General features: G+C 38.7%; 1 protein-coding gene across 1 annotated transcript in view; it reads right to left on the bottom strand.

Moving 5' to 3' along the window:
• Nucleotides 1-24435, bottom strand: part of MAP4 (microtubule associated protein 4) — a 147360-nt gene that overhangs the window by 37675 nt on the left and 85250 nt on the right. The window contains 6 exon segments of the mRNA XM_032458614.1: nucleotides 1423-4749; nucleotides 6777-6899; nucleotides 7588-8643; nucleotides 9206-9340; nucleotides 12079-12192; nucleotides 13777-13899. Of these exon segments, the coding sequence (XP_032314505.1) occupies nucleotides 1423-4749; nucleotides 6777-6899; nucleotides 7588-8643; nucleotides 9206-9340; nucleotides 12079-12192; nucleotides 13777-13899 (4878 nt within the window).

Here is a 24435-nt window from a genome sequence, read left to right as displayed (position 1 = left end):
CTAAAATTTCTGTAGCATCTGCCTTGCTCCCTCAAGAATCAGAACATTTCTCCAGTAATACTGACCTAAAAGAGATGCCTAAGTTTCAGAAAATTTACATGTTATCATTTGTATCACAGCTGAAACTAAAGAACTGGCCTAGAAGCTAAAACGAATGAACTGGATAGAGGGCTGGACATCTTAATGAAATCTGGAAAGCCCTTTACATATGATCTTTTTTCTGCCTTTGCAATAGGGTAGCTAATAGAAGGAAGATTAAAAACAGAAAAGTTCAGAATGTCTTACTCAAGTAACAACTTCTAGCATTCTCTATTCACACTGCACACACGTTCCTTACTGGGTACAAATTCATGCACAGCACAAGCTATACCCAAAACAAGAAGTCCACAGCATGCAGGACACCATCCCATAATGAAGCCCAAAAGTCTAACTGGCTACGCTATGGCCAACCAGTGCTTTTTCATTTCTGGAGTTAGTAGCTGCATCATGCAAGCTGGGAAACAGTGATAAAGAAATAGCATCATTTGCAGGTGGTGAAAAACCTCAAAGGCTAGGAAACATTTTTTGAAGGTCAGGTTCAAAGAAGCCATGATTAGATAAACACTTTTTTGGGGGTGGTGGGGGAGGGGAGGCTGACATTTATAAATCTTGAAGGAATCATCTCAATCTCATTTCAACTAGACTGATTAGAGCCAAAAGGGCAAAATTATGAGGAATCCTACATCGCAAGTTTTACAGGCTGTTTTATGGACACAGGCTATGCCCAAACTCTAACCCATATGCAACTGTGGGCCAAAGCTGTAAGCAACAAACTAGGTAAAGACATAGCTGCACTGCTGAGGGATCATTTCCCAGTACTAGAAACACACGAAGTCTGCCTACCACTCTGGCTGGAGGCTACCATTTCCTCATAAGGGGCCTTCTATTTCCATTTAATCCAAAGGCAACTTGGATACGTAGTCCCACCAACACAAGCTACAAATGTATACATACACTGGAAAAAAAAATAGCATGCACACGGCTGGACGTGAAATGTCTTCTTTCCTCCTATTAATTCTTATACAAAATAATGATTACATTTTGGCTGTAAACTTTACACATAGGGGGCACACTTAAAAATAATTATTATCGTGGATGGTCATAGGCTTTCTGCTAAACAATTTCTTGTTTGAAATTCACCTTCCCCTGAAAGTCAAGGTTCAGTGCTGGGTAAAAAGGCATGCAACCAAGTCACCAGCCTCCCAAACTGGACACAAGGCATGCCTTGGCTGCAGGAAACACATAATTAGCAGTTACGGTTTTCATGCCAACAAACCAACAAGGATGATTAGAGTTTGGATGGAACCAAAGCACAAGCTCTTTGCCTTTTTGATACTGACCAAAAGCCACAAGCACACACATTTCCGCATGGCAGGTTCATACCACTGGACTTGAGTTGCTTGGATCTCTCTCGCTCTTGGACTGTAGACTTTGGCAAAAGTGGAGTAAGACCTCGAGACTTGGTGGGTCTCATGTAGCCTTTCATCGGTTCTGCCATTCTGCCTTTATCTTCCTTCTTTCCTTCTCCCGGTGCCTTTGGTTCAGATTTTTCTGTCATTTTCTCAGGTGCCTCCAAGATCTTATCTTTAGGTTCTGGCACTTGAGGAGACTTGGAAGCAGTCACTACTAACTTATCTACCACCCTGGAAGGAGTTGCTTCAACTCTGCCACTGAAGACATCGGACTGGAGTTCAGGTGGTGCCAAGGAAACAGATTCCAATTCTGTGATTTCAGAAGCCAGACTGATTTCTTCCAATTTAGCCTTTTCACTTTTTGGAGGCCCATCTACCTCCATAATCAAACTATCTGGGCCCTTGGACACTCTCTCTCTAGCATTTTGGTCCTCACGGAAAGGGGGCTTTTGTGTTTTGTCTCCCAGTAAGTTAGGAATTGGAACTGCAGCAGAACCTTCCTCAGACTCTTTCCTTTTATTTACTGGACATGTTGGGAAATTACTCCTATCTGCACGTGCTTGTGGGACCCTGACTTCACCTGCCAGGCTCTGGTCTCCTACTGGCACTCCAGGAGGAAGGAGCCCCTCTGCCGGCTCTGTGATTTTCTCTGCTGAGTGCTGAGACGCAGCACTGGGCACCACAGACTCAGATTCTCCCCTTACATGTCCCCCATCTACCCCTGCTGCATCTGCCATTGGGTCAGCAAGCTCCCTTTTATTCTTAAGACAGTTACCTCCGTGACTGTTAACTGTTTCTTCAGCTGCTGTAGAAGTTGGGGCAACCCCTCCCGTGCTTGTAGAGGGTGTAACAGCAGAGGGAGCCTTGGGCCTTTCTTCTTCTGCGGCTCCATCTTTGCTGCAATTATCTACCACTACAACTGTGGAAATCTGGGCTGGAGCTGTCTCTTGGCTACTTTCTGCCAAGGTGTCTGGAAGTGAATCACTTTCCTTTACTACTTGAGGAGGAGTGGGAAGTTTTCCACAGGCTGCTGATTCCTGAGCCTCTAGAGGGACTGACTTATTCATCAACCCTGCTGGTGTTCTGGGGCAGGTGAATGTAATATTTCTATTTTCGTCCACATAGCTCATTCCCTCAATTCTGTGGTCCCCTATGGTTTCCATGGGAACAAGTATTTTTGTTGCATCTATCTTATTCTCCAGAACGTGTTCCTCGGGGAAACTATTTTTAACCTGTTTGCTTATTCCATCATTACTCCTCACATTTGGTTTGTCAGCCACTGCAGTGTGTCCCTTTGCTGCAACTATCTTATTCTCCTCAGACAGTACTGAAGGAACAAGTCCTGCTCCCTGGATTTGGTCTTGGCAGCTCAAATCTGTCACCTTGGTAGTTGGTTCAGTAATAGAATCCTTGATTGTATTTGTTTTGTTCCCGCCAAGAGCCCCAAGCTCAAAAGGATCAGCCTTAGCCTTTCCACCCTTTCGGTCAACAACCTCCCCAGCCGGTGCACCTGATGTACCTGAGAACAAAGGGTCAGGACTGATGGGGAGAGGGAGTTCTGCCTGCCTGTTCTGATGGTGAGTGCTAGCGACCCCTCCATCCTTCCCTACAAAAGGTGGGGTGAGGAGTTCTTCCTTCCTCTCCAATCTAGTGGACTGTGTGGAATAATTATTTTTAAACTTTTTATTTCTGCCGTCACTGCTTCGTTTTTTAGGCTTTTCAGAAATCCAGGGAGCTGCCTCATGATCCATCCAAGGACACTTTTCCTGCTCGCTCTGGTTGCCGACACCCCTACCTGTGGCCATGGCTCCCCTTTCTGTCCTAGCAACAGAAGTCTGAACCACGTCTGACCCATGTCCCCAGAGAGTCAACGGCTGCAAAGGGCCTGCCACCCTCAGGTCAGTCATCTCCTTAGGCTCCCCCACCACCACCCCCTCAGTGAGATCAGCCAGGGTCCCTGGTTGCTTTGGGAAATCCGGCCCTAGCTCCTCACTTTTATCCCCAGCCGTCATTCTTTCAGCTTTAGGGGCTGGCTCCTCTGGCACAAGAACAGCCCCACTGTCCTTCTGGCTGTCTGGAAGGAACGGCAGCTCAGACCTCGCTCTCTCCTTTCCAGAACTTGCTCTCACTTTCGCAGAACTTCCCCTTCCCTTCCTGCTTTTAACATCACCTGCCATTCTCTTTAGTGGTTCATTCCCTAGCCCTGGACCCTGAACTAACACCTTGTCCTGCAGCTGCTCGGAAGCAAAGATGCTGTTCTCGTGTCTTTGCTTGGGAATAGCTTCCTTTTTTAGTTCTTTAACCTGTTCACCTCCTTCAGAAAACTCTTTCTGTTTGTCATTGTGCTGTTTAGTCATTTCATTTTCATCATTTACTTCTTTTAGACTGCTTTCTAATGGATTATCTGTAGTCAAAGTGGGTATCAAATTAGGCAGTTCTTTTGCTTCTGTGGATACTCCACCCATAGGCTTTTGGTCCAAGAGAGGAAAACAACCCTCTTTGGGTCTGATCTCCAAAGGAATTTCTACATTGTGTGCAGAAACCTCCGTCAGGGGTCCTTTCAGATTGCGGGGACCTACTGCCTGGCTTTTACCCACAGGAGTCTGGAGGGGCGGTGCAGGCTGTGGTCTGCACTCATCTTGGCTCTGTAGGATTGACTTGTTACCTTTGACCTCTGCTGCCACGCTCAGTCTGGGCTGAGAATTCCCTGCAGTTTTCAGGAGTTCTTGCAAAGGACATGAAGGAGTGCTAATGCTTTCTGAGGACAAGTTCTCAGCTGCCAGTTTTGCTGTTCTGGAGTCAATGTCACATTCCTTTTTCAAGTTTTCTCTGGACACCAGTCCATGTTCTGTGCCCACCATGGTAGGCTGGCTGGGAAGAACACCTGATTTTTGTGGGTCAGTGGCAAAGGGATGACCTTTAGGCACGCCTGCATTATCATCATCCCAAGGACCCCCATCCCGGGGCTGAGAATATCTCTTCTGCTTTGGTTTCTTCTTTTTTTTCTTCATCATCATTGGTGTGCTTTCATATATATCCCAGGCCTCCCTGCCAAGATCCCTCTGGGGTTCAAGGAAGCCACCGTGAATAGGTTTCCTCTGGTTCCCAGGCTCACTACAGGAAGATGAACCAGAAACCCAACCCAACTCAGACAAAGGGCAGAGGCCCAGCCCAGGATCAAGAGTCTTCCGTGGCGAAGAGCCTCCCAGCAGCTCAGGAGGGACCCTGGCAGGCCTGGGCCGAGTGGACCTGCGGTCACTGGGTCTGCACGCTTGTTTGGCTTGTGTGGGAGGGGTACCTGCAATACATGAAGCTGGCTAAAATTCCAAACAGAAAACTCCTTGTTATTGTTTCTTAAAAAAAAAAAAATCCATTTAGTGACTCATTTAAGTAGTCTATTTTCACCAACCCACATACTGATTCATTTAGGAAAACATTTTTTCTGAAACATTTCTCACTCTTAACTGGGACTAGCAAATATTTAACAAAGATCCTCATCTCAGGTAAAGAAGTTTCACTAAACATATTTACAAAATATTTGAAACTTGAGAAAAGAAATTCAAACAGAGATCTTCTAATCTGTATAATAAGCACTTCCTGCCTATAAATCTCATCTGATACTTATTTATATTTGCTTTTATTTTAAATAGCTATGTAATTCCTAAGAGAATAACAAGACGGTAAGCTCTTATCTCTTTTTGGGGACACTGATTAATTAATTGAACTTAATATTATGATTTTACTATTCTAAGAAATTATAATTCTAAGGATCTGTCACCAACATTACACTACTACTTGTTAAACTAACCAGATCCATTTTGGGAAGCAGACCAGAAGGACAAAATTATGCTGCTTAAAAAAAGAAAGAAAAAAAAGGAAGAAAGAAAAGAAAAAGAAAAAAACTGAATTAATATTCTGACCAAAGAGAAATTCACATTCCAGAACCAGAGCCTCCTACTTTGAAAGACAAATGTGTTAGATTTCAATGTTCTGTTGCTAAAAGTACTTCCCAAAAGACAAAGATACATACATAATGCCAAGTAGGGTAATGAATTAAAACAATTAAACAATGAATAAAACTCTTGGAGAAGTTTCAGGAAGTCAACTGGTCCAACCTCCTGCCTTTAAGTCAATGCAGTATGGATCTAAGATCCTGGAAAAAGGGTCTCATTCAGAGCAGATCTAGGACAGTTCTTGTCAAGTCTGACCCAATAAATGACTTCAAAGAATACTAAAATATATAAATGTGACTTTTGTTTTTGTCTTTACCCCTCCAATGTCCTCCAAATCCTACTCTTTATTGATTATCTCAGACCAATGTTTACTTCTTTCAAAGAATTGTTGGGCTTTAACAACTCACAGCATGTATAACATTTATTTTGGCAATTAATCAGCAGCTATTCAATGCCATTTCTTATACTATTTAATTCAATTATTATAGAAATCTTTGGTTTCAGAGTTTATGCCTGGGAATATCTCTCACTATCCAGGCTGTAATATGATAACACAAGGGCTAGGACCCAGGTTAAATATCTGTGCTCATCATGGTATATTTTATACACAATAAGGACTTGATACATCTTTATTGATGTGTTGATTCACTACAACAACATTTTAAAACATCCTGTGTTTATTTAGCTCCTATGTGGTGTTAGACAATATGCAAAGTGCTAGAGATATGAAGTCAAGTGTCTTGGTTCCTGCCCTCAGGTTCACATTCTGATCAAAGTCATAGAAAAGTAAGCAGAGAATCACTAAGTTGTTACTCATATGCCCATGTTTCTGGCTTACCATCAAAAATGTGGAAAGTTCACTGATTAAGTGGACTTTCAAGTTAGAAAATATCAGAGCAGTTTAATGTATATGAAAATTTTCTGGGGAACTCGTTAAAATGCGTATCTTGGTGGAAGGCCTGAGGTGGAGCCCAAGGTCCTGCCTTTCTAATGAGCTCCCAGGCAATGCAGATGTTGTAGGGCCATGGAACTCACTATAAGCAGTAGTTACAGAACATTTGACCAATGCATTCACCTCACAGCTGAATAAACAGATACAGGAGGGTTAAATAACCTGCCTCAGACCACACAGGATAGAAGAGTGAACAGTTGAGCTAGATTAGATTTCCTAGGTTGGTATAGTGATGATTTTTAAATATGTAACAAGCTGACTTTCTGCCTAAACAAGACAAAATCTGTCTAAGGAAGGGGGCCAACTTCACAAACGATCCTGCAGATGACCACCTTATAACCAGGATGAGTGGATTCTACCATCACCCCATCTCTTCCAGGTTAAGTGGCTTCAAAGACTCCACTTGTTTTTGTAACTTACCTGAGGTCTCTGAAGAAAGTTCAGAAGGTGGACTACTCAACAGTTTCTTTTGCTCTAGTTTCTCGAACATAGAATCCTCATCCACTGGCAAGCTGTACTTCTGGCCCATGGCTGTGACTGGTTCTAAAGGTAACAGTAAAAACCATACAGGTTTCAGAGAGGCACTACTTCAGCTATTTCTCCACCTTCTAGAAATTAGAAATGAGAATAGTTTTGGAAGAATGAGGGATGCACCTATGAGCGCTTTTGAGAAATAAGAGTGCTGGTTGGTAGAGGAAGGGAAGAAGGGTTGAGAGGGTTTTGTTTTTAATGACAGAAAAAAAAACCAAACGTTTTGTATGTTGCTGGAAATGATCCAATGGAAAGGGGAAAAATCGGTGAGAAGTAGGAAAAGAGAGAATGGCTAGGGCAGTATGCTTCAGTAGGCCAGACAGACTGGATCTAGTGCAGACAAAACGCTGCCCTTAATGACTAGGAGCAGGGACAGTCTACACTTAGCAACAGGAGAGAGGCAGAGTGGATGGATCCAGATACAAGGAGCTAGCTAGACGAGGAAGAGGAAGTTTGTGAATGTTCTCTTTTATTGCTTTGATTATCTATGAGAAAAACAGGAAGATAAGCAGAGAACAAGGATGGAGGTGCTGGAGGCTGGAGGAAGGTGAAGGTAAGAAAGAATTGTCTAGGAGAGTAGGAATGAGACCTTCAGACTGCTAGTGCGACTCTCATTTTACCTGGCATGATGTTTGTCCCTTACCCTCTGGAGACTATACCTTGGTAGACAGAAATACTGCAAGAAAGTTCCAGCCCATACCTGGTGAAATCATGAGAGTAGGTGCAACTGACTGTCCCTCGACCTGGAGAGATTCCAGCTGGGAATCCTCACTTGTTTCTTCCTGTGCCCGTGCAATTTCCATGTCCTTGACTGGAACCGGTGCCACCTCTGCTTCTGAGGATGCTGCAACATCCTTGGTTGGAGCCACATTGTTGGCCAGGGTCACTTCTGTTCCAGAGGGCAGAGCAACATCCTCAGCCAGGGTTACCTCCGTTTCTGGAGGTGAAACCACATCCTTGCCCAGGGCCATTTCTGTTTCTGGGGACAGAGCCACATTCTTGCCTGGGGCCATCTCTGTTTCCAGAGGTGAAACCACGTCCTTGCCCAGGGCCTTTTCTGTTTCTGAGGGCAGAGCCACATTCTTGCCCAGGGCCATCTCTGTTTCTGGAGGTGAAACCATGTCCTTGACTGGGGCCACCTCTGTTTCAGGTGGAGCTACATCCTTGCCCAGGGCCATCTTGATTTCTGGGGGTGGAGTCATGTCCTTGACTGGGGTGACTTCTGTTTCTGGAGTTGGAGTCACATCCTTGACTAGGGCCACTTCTGTTTCTGAGGACAAGGCTACCTCCTTGGCTGAGGCTATTTCTGTGGATGACACAACATCCTTAGCCAGGGCTACCCCTATTTCTGAGAGTGATGCTACATCCTTGGCTGGGGTCATCTCTCTGTCTGTGGGTGGTGCCACGTCATCAGCTGGGGCCAAATCCATTTTTACAGGTGGTGTCCTCTCTGTTTCTTTGAACAGTGTTACGTCCTTGGCTGGGGCTACCTCTGTTTCTGTGGGCAATACAACATCCTTAACCAGGGCTTCCTCCATTCCCATGTCCTTGACTAGGGCTGTATCTGATTTGGTTGGTGGTTCCATGTCTTTAGTCAATGCCACCTCTGTTTCTGAGGCTGGGGCCACGTCCTTGGCTGGGACTATCTCTGATTCTCTAGATGGTGCCATGTCAGAAGCCTTCAGTCCCATTATTACTTCCAGTGCTTTTGTTGGTGTCCTCTCTTCTGCTGATGTCATTTCTATATCAGCTGGCTCTAAGGAAAATAAGTTGAAAGTTTAGGATCCATCACTGTCTGTTCATAGCTCTTCATTCAAAACTCACTTGCTTAAGACACAAGAGTGTGTGGCTTTTGTGATCATAATACTGTAAATCTAACTAAGAAGTTGTCCAGTTAATGTATTTGTGCCTACTCTTTGACTGTCTCAATACTTAGCAGAATAAATTGATGGCAGAACAAACAGTAAAGAAGGAAAGGCATAGGGGAAAGAAAAAAACCCACGAGTCTAAAAAACAAACAACTCAGGTACACAATTAGTGTCAGAAAGGGAATCTGTGGGAGATCAAGAAAACCCCCCAGAGTTCTAAATTTGCACTAATTACAAAGGGATTTTCTTTGCCCATTAACCCCAAGTGTTGTACTTCGACTACAATTTAATTCCTTCAGTTGTGAGATCAGTAATTTAAGTTTAAAAACGTTTGTGATAGTTGGAAATTTTTATCTATACTGCTGTACATAGCTAAAAAATGTCTGATGATTTATACTGATGATTGAACCTGTAGCTATTAAGTGATAAGGAGGGACTCGAATAATTTACCTGCTGTGGGCTGCAGAGGTTGTGTAATGGCATCCAGGGAAATGAGGGACTCCAAGTGTGGAGGATTCGGAGCTTCCACAGACCACCCCTCAGGGGCAACAGCTGCAGGAGCAAACGTGTCGCAGGGAAACAGACCTAATATTAAAACACATTTTTGAAACTCAGTCAACGCTGGGGGAAAAGGACATACAATATTTCAAATCAGCTTTATATATTGCCATAAAGACACAGGCCAAAAGGACCAATGAGAAACAAAGCAAGAAAGTTTCACAGTAAAAAAAACCACTGACATTCTTAGGTCTGGGCTAACTGTCAGGCTGTCAAGCCATTAGTCAACACTGACTGGCCACCTTCTATAGGGTTTTACAAAAATTCAAAATACAAAAGGATGAGCTCTAGCTCTAAGATCACAACTGACAGAACCTAATGTATAGTAAGGGATTGTGAGTCTTCATTTCCTCATCTGTACCATGAGATTACCACCTCTCTTTCCAACATTAGAATACAATTTTGTGAAAATGGTTTGTGTATTACTAAGAACTAGACTAATGTAAAAGTATTATTATTATGCTGTCATCTGCCAGGCATAATATCATATGAGATTTAATATCACATGGTCCTTGCCATCAAGATCATTACAGCCTTGGGGGTGGGAAGGGACAGACTGGGATTTCAAAATGTAGAACATATAAACAAGAGTATACTATATAGCACAGGGAAATATATACATGGTCTTGAGGTAGCTCATAGAGAAAAAAATGGGACAATGAATATATGTACGTTCATGTAAAACTGAAAAATTGCGCTCTACACTGGAATTTGACACAACATTGTAAAATGACTATAATTCAATAAAAAATGTTAAAAAAAGAAAAGAAAAGAAAAAAAAAGATTATTACAACCTAGCTAGAGAAACAAGACAGACATATATCAAATAATGCAAACTGTACAGTATGGACTAAATGCTACAAGAGGTTAAAAACACAACAAGTTTATACTGTATAGCACAGCAAAACAAATCATATTCAATATCTTGTAGCAACCATTAATGGAAAATATGAAAATGAATATATGTATGTATATGTATGACTGAAACATTATGCTGTACACCAGAAATTGACCAACACTGTAAACTGACTATACTGCAATTAAAAAAAAAAACTACCAAGAAAAAGAAGTTTAAAAACCACCATGAGGAAAAGAATAGTTACAGAAGGTTCAGAGGAGAAGTGAGAGCAGGAGGAGAGAAGAAAGTAGTCACTTTCAAGGACGGAGACTACTGAGCAAAGAAAAGTATGAAGATATCAACAGAACAAGAACATTTCTGGGACTATGAGATCAAACAGATCCTGTATACTAGAGAGGGAACAGGATTAGAACAAACAATAGAAGAAGGATCTGGAAAGTCAGAGAAAAATAGACTTGAAGAGAGAAAAAATTAGGCTGTCTTATGGTCTTCATCATGAAAATGAGAAAATGAATGCAGAAAAAGGATCACCTTAGGGTGATCAGTACAGTACATATGTTTGGAATTAATTTTAAAAGGGAGTAGGAAGTCTGTTAGGAGACAACGAAAGTGGTCTAGGTATGAAGTGATGGGGGCTTGCACTGGGGTAAAGCAGAGGGAGCATAAAGGAAGAGAAAAAAGATGCTGTAAAGAATGAAATCAATGCAACTAAATGACTGACTAGCTAGTGAGCTGAAAAAACAGGCGTCAAAGCCAAAATTCAAAATATGAGGAGACTAGGTGGATACCATCAAAGTCAACTCACTTAACATCCTTCTCCAAAGAGAATTTTAGTCCAAAGAAAAGCATAAATGAAACATATTAGTAGCCAAGATCTTTACAAATACAAAATCATAAGCATTATTTGAAGTGAGACTTACTGATGATGTGTACTGAAGGAAAGCAGACTACGTCACCCCAAAATACATCTCTTTGACATAAAAATTTCGAGCTGAAGGCAATTAAGCGAACAGCAAACCCAGAAAAACCTCCCCCTCTTTTCTGCCTAAAGGCAGGATATAAATTTCCCTTTATTGGAGGGAGACTCTTATCAGGCCAGAGAGGGCGCCAGAGGAATCTGCAAACAAATCTGACTCCATTAGTTTCCTTCCATACATTTACCTTCCAACAGTATGATTCCTAACTTTAATTAGGAATTTAATTCCATAAAATTGCTTTCCTCTGTCCTGTCATTTTTCTACAAATTTATTAGTCTTTGTTGAGGATATTATATAAACCGAATTTCTAAGCTACCACTTTGACTTACTTTCCTCCCATGTGATGTATGCCGCACATGTTAATAAACTATTTGTTTTTTTCCCCTTATTAATCGGTCTTTTTATTAGAGTCTCAACTGAAAACCTAAGAAGGCAGAGGTAAAGTTTTGCCTGCCAGACAGCATCTTGGCCATGTTCATGTTAAAACTTACACAAAACCAGGAATGAGGATACTACTAGTTGATAACTAAGATCTGTTGAATGTTTACTATGTACCAGACACTATGTGCTTTTACATAATTTTATTTAATCATCACCACATCTTTAAGGTAAGAACCAGTGTTGGCCCCATTTGATAGATAGGGAAACCAAAGTTTAGGGAGGACATAACTTGACCAAGGCCATGAGCTAGTAAAATTTAGACAGAGAATCTGGCCTAGGATATAGGATTCAAGATCCCATAAGAGGAGGTGAGCAGACCCCGAGCAGCCCAATTGTGAATTCTCTCCTGTGATTAATCTAGGAAGAGCCTTATCAGAGCCAGAGACCCTAAACATGGTTTTGCCTAGTGGTTAACTTCAAAGGTGATAGGTGAAAGGCAATATTAATTGTTTGGAGTTAAGAAATAAATCCAGCTGGAGAAGTCATACCATAACTGTCTTTCAGGGGATCATTTTGTTCTGTAAATGATGAAGTACTGGTTGTTCCACTGGGGAGAAAGAGCAAATCTTCCAGGCCATCATCATGGTGCATCTCAAAGGGATCTGGAATAAGAAAGGAATTTAACTAGGAAGATTAGCACTCCTTATTATCTTATGATGAATAATGATGAGTTACATGTGTGTTGTCAACAGTAAGTTAAATAAGTTGAGATAACGTGTGGCTGAACATGGTAAGAAACCAAATAGTCACTAATTCATTTGTTACAAGTTAAAAATGAGTAATCTCACATCCTCTAAGATTTGATTATCCAACAAAAACTAAAAGCACAACTAATGCTCAAGTCTATAATGCTTAACCACACGGCTGTTGACTGGAGGCCTCTGTTCCTCCCCCATGTGTGCCTTTCCACAGTAGCTGGGTGAGTAAACCCACTGTGGTCAACATGGTGACTGCAATGTCTTTTGTAACCTAATCCTAGAAATGGCATACCATTATTTCTGTCATCTATTCTATTGGTCACACAGACCAAGCCTGGTATAACGTGGGAGGCAACTACAGAAGGGTGTGAATACCAGGAGGTGGTGATCACTGGAACCATCTTGGAGGTTGGCTACCATGCCTGACTTTCAGGACATTATACTCATCTGGGTTTTCTCCAGCCCAAACTAGCCGTTCCTGTGACATTACCTTTGCTGGTTCCTCTTCTTCCTGCCTTGAATTAGTAATTAAATACTACTCACAAAGAAAAGCCCTGGCCGAGATGGCATTACTGATAAATTCTACCGAACATTTAAAGAAGAATGAAAACCAATACTTCATAAATGCTTCCAAAATAGATTCCATTTATATGAAATGTCCAGAATAGATAAATTTATGGAGACAGAAAGTAGATTAGTGGTTGCTTAGGGGTGAGGCAGATAAGGAGACAGGTGGTGATATACCTAAACAGTACTGGGCTTCTTTTTGAGGTGATACAAATATTCTAAAATAGACTCTGGTGATGGCTATACATACATGTAAATACACTAAAATCCACTAAATTGTACACTTTACACTTGCAATGGGTGAACTGTATGATATATGAATTATATTTCAAAAAAGCTGTTTTTAAAAAATTATGTATGTCTATGATAGCCAATAATTGGAGAATGGTACAGAGCATCAAGTATTAGATCATTTGGAACCAGTTATGAGCACCTTATAAATTAGATGGCAAAAAAGAAGCCATACACAACTGGAAACAAATACCCTGGGCTCTCAACTTTGTTACCTCTGACATGGAGGTATCAATGCTACTGCTTTGAGGTCCTTCTGCAATCTAGCCATCCCACCACTTCCAGTTATGCTTTTTTTTTTTTTTGTCTCTATAAATTAGTTTGAATTTTATAGAAATTGTGTATATTAGTTTTCCCTTTTGTCAAATGAGGATAATATATATGTGGCAGAGTTAAATGAATTTCAGTTAATGTACTCAAAACAGGTTCTGAAGGGGAGAGGAGTAGAGGGGTACCTGCCTCAGAAGAAGGGACAAATTAGAGAGAAGGGTCAACTAAATGTTTGGGGGAAATAATTATACCTTGGTTGTGTTTACTGAGTTGAAATGGTTTACTTGAGTAGTGACTGTGGCCTTTTCACGTTTATGTGATAGTTCACATTCAGCATTCATGAGCAAGCCTTCCACTTACCAGTCTGGATAGGATTCACCACTTGCTCGGGTTCAAAGCAAAAGTTTGTATCTTCTGGCCAGTTCTGGTTGTTTTGATAGCCCTGGTAGGCCATTTTCTCTTCAAGGAATTCAGTTGGAGACCCTTCAAATAGAAACAGGAAACAAAAATTATAAGGTACCAGTTTCCCCCTCCACTAGAGTTGAGTTTCTACAAGTATTACAGCTAGTACAATATAACACAATCATACCTGGATAGTGCCTCTGAAGAAAACCTTTTTAAAAAAATTTTTAAGATAGAAGGAAATAATCAAAGAATTGGAAGCATTAAGGTTGCCATAAGATTAAAAATACTGCAGAAGGACTTCTGGTGATGTACACATGAAAAAATTGATGAATCTTATCCACCAAAGTATAAGTATAAAATTGGACAAACTGTCAAAGGTAATCACTTCAATTTTTTGGAATTGGAACTTTTTAAAAAGTCAGATCTAAATAAATGGAGAAATATACCATGTTTATCAATGCAAGACTCAGTATTGTTAAGATGGCTATACTCAAACTGACCAATATATTCAAGGCAATTATAATTTTTTAAAAAAACCAAGCAGAATTTTTGAAAGATATCAACTCATTCCATAATTGATATGGAAGTGCAAAAATAATAGAATAGCTAAAATAATTTTGAAGATAATCAAGTTGGAAGAGTTAGAGTACTTGATTTCAAAAGTTACAATAAATGTACAGAAACCAAGTCATTGTGGTAAGGGCCAAACATTAGATAAATAGAACAGAACAGAATTCAGACAAAACCTACACAGTTGTGGTCAATTGGTTTTTAATAAAGGTGACTTTCAATGGGGGAAAGGATACTTTTTTTAACAAATGGTACAGAAACAATTGGACACTTAACTCACAGTATATATAAAAACTAACTCCAAACAGATTAGACCTAAATGTAAGGAGTTAAAACTAAAAAAAAACAAACAAAAAACAAACAAAAAAAAGTTGTAACAGAAAACAGGAGAAAATTCTCTGTGACCTTGGATTAGACAAAGATTTCTTAGAAATGTCACCAAAACAATCCATAAAAGGAAAAAAATGATAAACTAAACATCATCAAAACGTGTAACTCTTGTTTTCCCATGATACCACTAAGAAAATGAAATGAGAAGCCAGGCTGGGGGGAAATATTTACAAATCATCAATCTAAGAAAGGACCTATACACAGAAGAAACACTGGCACATACAGTGTTTGTTCAAAACAGTGTATAGGCATTTAATGTGGGGAAATAGCTATTTCACTCTTTTTGTTTAGTTTTATTTACACTTGCAATGAACAATGGGTACAGTTTTTGTTTCCTGTTTCCCTGATTTTAGTAATAAAAAGTTGAGACTTGTAATAAGGAAATCTCTTACACAACAATTATAAGACAAACAATTCAATTTTCATCAAAGAAAATATACAAATGGGTAATATACACATGAAAACCTCATCATCATGAATCATTAGGGAAATGCAAATTAAAATCACTATGAGATGCTACTACAGAATCACCAAAATGGCTATAATCAAAAGCCCTGAAAATACCAAGAGTTTGTGAGGATGTAGAGAAACAAAAGCCTCTCTCATTCCTGGAGAGAATGTAAAATGGTACAGCTACTTTGGAAAAATAGTTTGACAGCTTTCTTTGCTTTTTTAAAATAACAGGTTAACTGAAATGTAAATTCAAACAACCTAACCTACCACCTAAAAGAATTAGAAAAGGAAGAACAAACAAAACCTAAAGTCAGCAGAAGGAAATAATAAAGATCAGGGAGGAAATAAATAAAAAGGAGATTAAAAAAAAAGAAAAAAATCAATCAAACCAAGAGCTGGTTTTTTGAGAGTAAACAAAATCGACAAGCCTCTTGCAAAGCTCACCAAGAAGAAGAGAGAACACAAATAAACAAAATAAGAAATGAAAATGCAAAAATTACAACCAACACCACAGAAATGCAAAAAACTATGAGAGAATACTATGAACAACTACATGACAACAAACTGGACAACCTAGAAGAAATGGACAAGTTTCTAGAAAGATACAGTCCACCAAAACTGAATCAAAAAGAAATAGACAATTTGAACAAACCAATCATCAGAAGTGAAATAGAATCAGCATCTAAAAACCTCCCTTCAAACAGAAGTCCAGGACCAGATGGCTTCACTGGGGAATTCTACCAAACACACAAAGAACTCATACCAATGCTTCCCAAACTCTACCAAAACTCATTCTATGAAGCCACCATCATCCTGATACCAAAACCAGACAGGACACTACCGAAAAAGAAAATTGCAGGCCTGTATTATTGATGAACATAAATGCAAAAATTCTCAACAAAATATTAGCCAACAGAATCCAACAACACATAAAAAAGACCATACAATGGTGAAAAGACAGTCTTTAGTGAGTGGTGTTGGAAAGGCTGGACAAGCCCCATGTAAATCAATGAAATTAGAATGTTCCCTTCACACCATACACAAAAATACTCAAAATGGCTTAAAAACTTAAACGTAGGACAAGACACTACAAAACTCCTAGATGAAAACATAGGCAAAACATTTTCTGACATAAATCTTAGCAATATCCTCCTAGGGCAGTCTACCAAGGCAATAGAAATAAAAGTAAAAATAAACAAATGGAACCTAATTAAACTTACAAGCTTTAAAAAAAAAAAAGAAATTCAGCTATTTAAAAAAAAAAACTTACAAGCTTTTGCACAGCAAAGGAAACTATAAACAAAACAAAAAGAAAACCTAGGAATGGGAAAAAAATATTTGCAAACTATGCGACTGACAAAGGTTTAATCTCCAGAATATACAGATAGTTCATACAACTCAAGTACAGGTTTTTGTGTGGACATATGTTTTCAATTCTATTGGGTACACATGCCTAGCAGTTGAATTGCTAGGTGATGGAGCAATTCTATGTTTAACATTCCGAGGATCAGCCAAACTTTTCCAAAATGGTTGTACCATTTTACAATCTCACCAGCAATGTATGATGGCTTCACCAAAACCTGTTATTATGTGTCTTTTTTAGCCATTCTAGATAAAGGTGTGAAGTGGTATCCCATCATGGTTTTGATTTGCATTTCCCTGAAAACTAATGATGTTATGTATTATTTCATGTGCTTATATAAGATCATTTATATGTTTTCCCTCCAAAGAATGTCTATTCAAATAATTTTCCCATTTTTAAATTGAGCTACTTTTTTTTTTTTAAATCATTGAAATGTGAGGTTCACTTTCTTGATGAGCACAAAAGTTTTTAATTTTGATGGAGTCTAGTTTATCTACTGTTTTTGGTCACTTGTGCTTTTGATGTCATAACCAAGAAACCACTGGTTTGGTTTCTGTAGGATTAGTGTCTATAATAGCAACTACTCAAGTAAGTGTTGCTACTGGAGTTTAAAGAAAGATCATATAGCATGGCCATGGGATGACATGGAGTACTTCCCATATGAGATTAGAACTTAATTGGACCTGGAAGGATAGTTAGGAGGATGTAATTAAAAAGAGTTGGGAGACTGAGAAAGAGACAAAGTAGAGAAGATATCCAGTAGAGCAAAACAGGAGTTAAGACCATGGGTGTAAGAATGGGAAAGTAAGGAGCACACCAACTTGGCTGGAACACACTTATGGGGGGCAGCAGTTCTTCAGAGAGGGCAGCTAGAGAATAGCTAAGGTGTCAAAGGCCAAATACAGTAGCCTCCAAGATTTGTCTGCATCCCTTCTAAAGGGAACCACCGTGGTCCCTTCCAGGTGGTCCTGGTGTGGCTGTTCATAGTGGTATTTTGCTTTCCTGGCCAAACAAGTACACTTGTAATTCAAGCTGACCTAAAGTCCTCTGGGGAAATCTGATATATAGATATTTTGGATCTTGAGCCATAAGGATATACCTGGACTGCTGGTAGCCATTTTTCCCACCTTGAAAGAACCTGCCTGAGAATGAAGCCAAGGAGGTGAGAAAGAGAGGGAAGAGTAGAAAAGAGGGAGGAAAGGTGGGAGGGTGGAGAGGGGGGAGGAGAGAGAGCAAGAAAGAAAGACTTTTGAGCCAAAGATTAAATGCTTTACATATTAAAAAAAAAATCTACCTGTAAGAAGCCAACAAAGATATATAACTGCATTGCCAAGTTCTTATAATGGTAGATAAATTGAGGAAATACCTAAAAAGTAAGAAATATACATTTTGTGTAGAGCTGCCTGAAGGTTTCTTCATAGGATAGAAAAGAAATCTAAATTAGAAAAAATATATGATATAAAGAAAGGAAACTGTACTTCAAGAGATCTAGGTTCCAGTCCTGGTTTTGTCACTTAACTTTGGGTGTAAACTTGAGAATTTTAGAGCCACAAACTATTCATCTATAGTAACACACACACACACTAGGGTTGGGCTACATAATTTTTAAAATGCACTTTAATTCTAAATTTTGAGACCTTTCATTTATCTATTCATTGTTATACCCCTCAAAAACCTGGTAAAATACAACTTATATATAAGTACTCAGTAGTTACTGGATAAATGAAAGTATTGGTCATTTGCTTAAGCCAGAAAAATTATAGTGACTCAAAGAACAAACCTTTCTTTTTTGTGTCTTTGGGAAGATTCACAAATGCATATGGAGGAGGAAAGAAGAAAAAATAGTAAAAGATAAATAAATAGTTCTTAAAATTAGCAAAAATATTTTTAAAACAGTAAGATTTTTGTAGGATTAATTTATCTCAGTTCTCAAATAACAAAGACACAAATGTAGTAATACAGCCCATTCTGGATTATTAAAGAGAAATCAACCAGAAAACAGATTTCTCTGATGTTCCAAGGTTGAAGCTGGGACTCCCTCTAACTGATTCAATAGTACTGTGAGCAACAGTCTCAAAACATGATCTTCGCCTATCTTCAAGAATAGTTTTTCTTTTCCCCTTCTTAATTGTTATTAAATATTCTAATAAGTCTGTAGCAGTGTTCAAACAACAACAGGAAGAGAGGGAGGGAGGGATACAGGGAAGAAGGCAGAGTAAACAAGCAAGCAAAGGGTTGGACACCAGCCAAGATTCTTGAGTTCTTGACCCTGCTCTGCTGAAGGCTAACCATGTGAATTTAGGACAGCCTTTTTATCTCTCCTGGTCTCAGTAATGACCTCTAAGCATATCTGTTCAGTTTAGAATTACAATAATAAAAAAACATTTTATCAATAATTTTATATTCCATAGGAAAGTACTAGGACTTCAATCTTTGAATTACTGCCTAGTTAGAGAAGGTGTACCTACCATCTATTATTTCAAAGCTAATGAAGACAATCTATTTAGGGCTTCAATACAACAAATGCCTCACAGGAAATAATAATGCAAATGTTGGGTGCTGACCTAATACCCTTCCCTCATCCACTGAAATGCACCCATACCGGGCTTATTCCCTAACTCTAACAGGAAAGCCGTATCTGGGGACAGGCTAGTCCCCTCGTGGCCCCTGAAGCTCGTGCTTCTTCATCCTTTTGCCTCTGCTCACGTGATCAGCCTCTGTCTGAACGCCTGCCTGTGTACCCACATCCCAAACCCATGACCTAGGTCAAAGCTTCCACAAAGCCTCTCTCAGAACTTTAATGCTCATTTTCCTCTTCTTAATTAACTCTTTGAACATTTGTTGTTCCTAAGAAACAATCTGGTCCTTAAACACATACTTTCTTATTAGTTTTTTTTAAAAAATTCTTAAACCTTTAAGTATTCTATGTTCATCATTTAAAAATTCATTATTTAACATCTATGAATCTTGGGGGGGGGGGTTGCAGGGGAGGTAATTAGGCTTATTTTATTTATTTTTAGAGGAGGTACTGGGGATGGAACACAGGACCTCATGCATGCTAATCATGTGCTCTACCACTTGAGCTATACCCTTTTCCCTAATACGTATGAATCTTATTTCTCCACATCATTAATGTTTCTTTAAAAAGTAAAGACTGTAGTTTGATGATTTTATTTCTTCATAATGCCCAGCTCACTGCATGGCACTGTATAGTATTCAATAAATAAGTCACTATCAAAATTATCACAAGGTAATTATTCTGGACTGCATGGTTAAATTAATAAATTCACATTATACACCAAAACTTCTTGGAAAGTGATTTATATTTAGTATAAAAAGCATAAAGAACCCCAGAAAAATTTAAGCAATAGCCTATCATTTCTAAAATAAACTTTAAAAGGCTGTGATTCTGCTTACATTTCCTTACTCTGTGGTTAAAAAGCACAGTTTTTAATCAGAGAAGTGGGTACACTTTCCTCACACATTCTGCAGAAGGAACATGCATGTCTGGTCCTCTTCCGCACGCTGGTGCTGCAGCCCAGCCTAGAGAGGCTTGCCCATGAAAAACATTCAGAACAGCCTCTGGCCAACAGTGTCATTAATGAGCATGTTTCATAGAGGCTCCCTCCCACATCTTCACTCAGTATTACTGACCTAGATTTCCTTCCTAAAATTCCACAGCAAAAGCAGGAAAACTCTCTTGCAGAAACAACAGCCTTCAGAATAAAAATATTTTTAGCATAATTACAATCTACTCAGAGAGTCTATTTCAGTAAAAGAATGAAAAATGAAATTTAAAACAAGAAGCAACTTATATAATGCAATGGAAACAATCCTAGATACCTTGGTTCTCCTATAAAAGTAAAATGGGAAAAAACAGTGACCTGCGTTTATTTTTGTGAAATTGGAAGTATTTAACAGAAAAGGCAAATGGCTAAATATTTAAAGTAGCAATTAATCAAGGAGTAATATCTATATATCAAAGCCAGAATAATTCTATCAGGTAAGATCCACTCCAGGTGCACGACAGACCAATGGATTTTAATAAATATGAGAAGTTCATCAATATGGTTTCAGATTCTACACTGCAAAAAACCTGTAAGAAACAACCAGTTTGTCAAGTTTTGAGGTCAAATCAAAGAATATCCACAGTTACCTGAAAAAAGACTATCAAAATACTCCTCTTATCTGTGAAATACGTTTTTTCATATACTTCAACTCAAACATACTGTGACAGATTAAATGCAGCTGTCTTCTATTAAACCAGACATGAAAATTTAGAAAAATGTAAAACAACACTAGCCTTCTTACTAAATTTTTTAGAAAAGTATACTTATTAAAAATGTTAACATTAACATGTAATTAATTTTTTATTTTAAAATATTTTTAAATCTCTCAGTTTTAATATCCATTCTGATAAATATTGAGAGATACAACCCATATAAACAAAAGATCTCTGGGGTCCTTAATACTTTTGTAAATAGCTTTATTGAGGTACAACTGATACACAGTACTGTACATATTTAAAGTGTACAATCTGATAAATTTTGCCTATGTATGCCATTGCCGCAAGACAGAGAACATATCCATCACTCTCAAAAGTTTCCCAATGTTTAAGCATGAAAAGTGGCCTTGATACCAAAAAGTTTGAGGACTATGCCTTAAGAGTATTTAGAGATATTTTCCCTCTAGAGAATTCTGCTATTTATCCAGCGTCAAGTAAAAATATAAAGCAGCAAAGAAGAGTATGAAAGACTAAGGTCCTAATCCAGCTCTTTGGAGAAACCTTAGTCAACTCATTTAATTCCTTCAAACCTCAATATTCTCACCTATATCATCAAAGCATTGTACCAGTATCTGGTACCTAAGCTCCCTTCCACTTATAAAATATGTCCATTAGTCCACACCTCTACCCTCATGTGTTACTATCAAACTTCTAGCCTCTTCCCCCAATACCTCCCCCTCCTTCCCCCAGAGTCAAGAAGTCTAAGACAAAGTTCAGGCCTCACTATGTTTCTGTGATAGAAATTTAACCATCTGAGAAATGAGAAAACATGTAATAATAATATTTCATTAAGGACTAAACCAAATGATGAAGATGTTTAAATTACATGGAAAGAGAAGTAAGAAAATGAATGCTGGCAAGAGGGCTTCACGGACAAGATAGGGACCAATCTTTAAATATGATATTTTCCATTATGTTGACATTGTAAGTAACACATGTCAGAATGTCTTAGGTTATTATTACAAAGATGAAACAAAACTGACCAGGAAATACATATATTGATTATGGAATGATAAAGCAATTGTGGCAAAATGCTATTGATTGGTGAATCTGAAAAAACATACAGAAGTTCTTTGTTTTATTTATTCTTTTCTTTCATTTATCTGCATATCTGCAATTATTTCAAAATAAAAATTTAAGTACTTCTAGTTCAATTTTCTAAAAATAGGGGAAAAAATGACAAAAGAAAGCTAACTCCTTTTCTATACCCCCCCCAAAAGTTCCCAAAGCCAAGTCCACTTTCAATAATAAAACTGGGGGAGGATATAGCTCAAGTGGTAGAGTGCATGTTCAGCAAGCACAAGGTCCTGGGTTCAATCCCCAGTACCTCCATTGAAAAAAATTAATAAATAAACCTAATTACCTCTCCCCTGTAAAAAACCAAAACAAAAACAAAACAAAAACCCACAGAAAAACAAAGCAAAAATCAAAAATAAAATAAAATAGATTTAAATGCTCACGTTCAACTATATTAGGATGTCTTTCTCCTCCGTACTACATAGGCAAAAAGTCCACCAACCTTCCTGATTTGAGATTAATCATATTTGACCACCCCTAAAATGGCTGGAGACTTTTTTTAAAAAAAAGACTTTCCAAGTTCTAACAATATTTGAAAACACTGAAGCATTGAAGATCTCAACCAGGAAAGAGATGATGACTTTGAGTTAACAGTTTCTTCGTGTTTTGCTTCAACCAGAAATCCTGCAGGATGCTCCCCAGAGTGGGCACAGGTGAAGGATGCCACTGTGAGCCATAATCCAGCCTAAGTCAGCAACAGTTTAGCTATAGACACTACACTGTTTTCAGCTGTTCCTTCTAACTCTCATGACACTAGACTTACTATCATACTGAAATGTACATTGTTCCTATAAAAAAATGTGTCTCTACACAATTTCCTTTCTCATTCTCCAAAGAGGCTGTTACATATACTCTCTTTTCCAGCATCCTCTCATCCCAACATACAAACTCTTACTTTATAGAAAATAAATAAATCTACTGCAAACTGACCTACTTCTTTCCTATTTCTGAGGGAGGTATAATCCTCCACCTTTATGTTCTTTTTAATTTGGGGAGGGGGGGAGCCTGCACAACTAGAGAACATGAGAAATGCACATCATTCTCGTTTCTAAGAGCAGCCTTTATACAAGTATGCCCTTTATCACCTCCCTTGCCATCCAGTCCTCCAACCTCCTAGACTTGCTTTTTTAAAATCCCTTTTGTCCTATTCTGGTTATAAGCACAATTAAGTTTCAGCATTTTAAAAACAAACAAACAAAATCCAAACTGTATTAAAGAAAAAAAAATTCCCTATAGAAGAATCTATGGATTAAAGGAAATTTAGATCTCAACCCAGTTATTAAAAACAAATGAGATAATGGAGGAAATATTGGTGAACTGTGTACTGACTGGACATTTGATATGAACTGGTGTGTGTGTGTGTGTGTGTGTGTGTGTGTGTGTGTGTGTGTGTGTGAGAGAGAGTGAATGGTAATGCAATCATGTTTTAAAAAGGAATGCATTTTTAGAGATGTAGACTGATAATAAAGACGATAATACGATGTCTGAGATTTGCTTCAAAAAACAACATCTAGGGTTGGGTGGAGGGACTGAGAGTGGGATAGATGAAATCAGATTGCCCATCTGTTCAACAAGTCAAACAACTGACTAGAGTCTGTGCCTCTAGTCTGACTTTCTTACTAGTACAAAACATGTTCACATTATTCCTTGGTTTAAAACTCTTCAGTGTTTCCCTGTGACCTACAGATTACAGAGCAAATTTATCACACAAGATTTTATACAAGCCAGTCTTAAATAATATTGTCAGGACAACAAGCATAATAAACCATGACTGTCATGTACCTGTGGCATGAGATATAAATAGCCACCCTAAGTAGAGAGATGTAAAAATTTGGCTCTTTCTTCAGACAAAACAGGAATTAAAACATTCCCTCAGAATGTCAATAACTCATAATAAACCCCATTTCTATGTTGACATTCTATTAAACAAGGTATATAAATGACAGTATTCAAATTTTGGTAGGTGTTAAGTTTTTAGTTTAAAGCCATAAAAACAATTTACAAGTAACCATAACCAAAATTCAACTGTGGTAGAAACCACATGTGAACATTAAACTGCATTCATGTCCACAGATCCTATTTCAATAAATTCTACTCATTCTACCAACTTATTTCAGACAACTATGGATAACTGACATTCCAGCTCTAAACTGAAGATGCAAAAACCACTTTCCCAAGTAGGGCAAATTATTCATAGGTATTTAACATTCTTATTAAGGAATATGATTTGGAACACTAAAACACACACAAATCAAGAAGGAAATTAATGTCCAAACATTTATTCTCTTTCTTTTTCTGGTTCCTCAGATTCTGAAGGATTTCTTCACACTCTGATAAGAAGTTTGTCAGCAGAGTGTGTCCCTGGAAGGGTCTGGTTTCCCACTCCTTCTGTACCCTTCCTCCCCCTGACCCAGAGCCAAATGTGTAGTGAGATCTTCCACCCCAGTCCAGCTAAATTTCAATCCCACCTCCTCTC

This window comes from Camelus ferus, chromosome 17 (assembly GCF_009834535.1).
Source record: "Camelus ferus isolate YT-003-E chromosome 17, BCGSAC_Cfer_1.0, whole genome shotgun sequence".
NCBI lineage: Eukaryota > Metazoa > Chordata > Mammalia > Artiodactyla > Camelidae > Camelus > Camelus ferus.
Note: the sequence above shows the minus strand (reverse complement) of the source record. Positions and strands in the feature narration are given on the sequence as shown.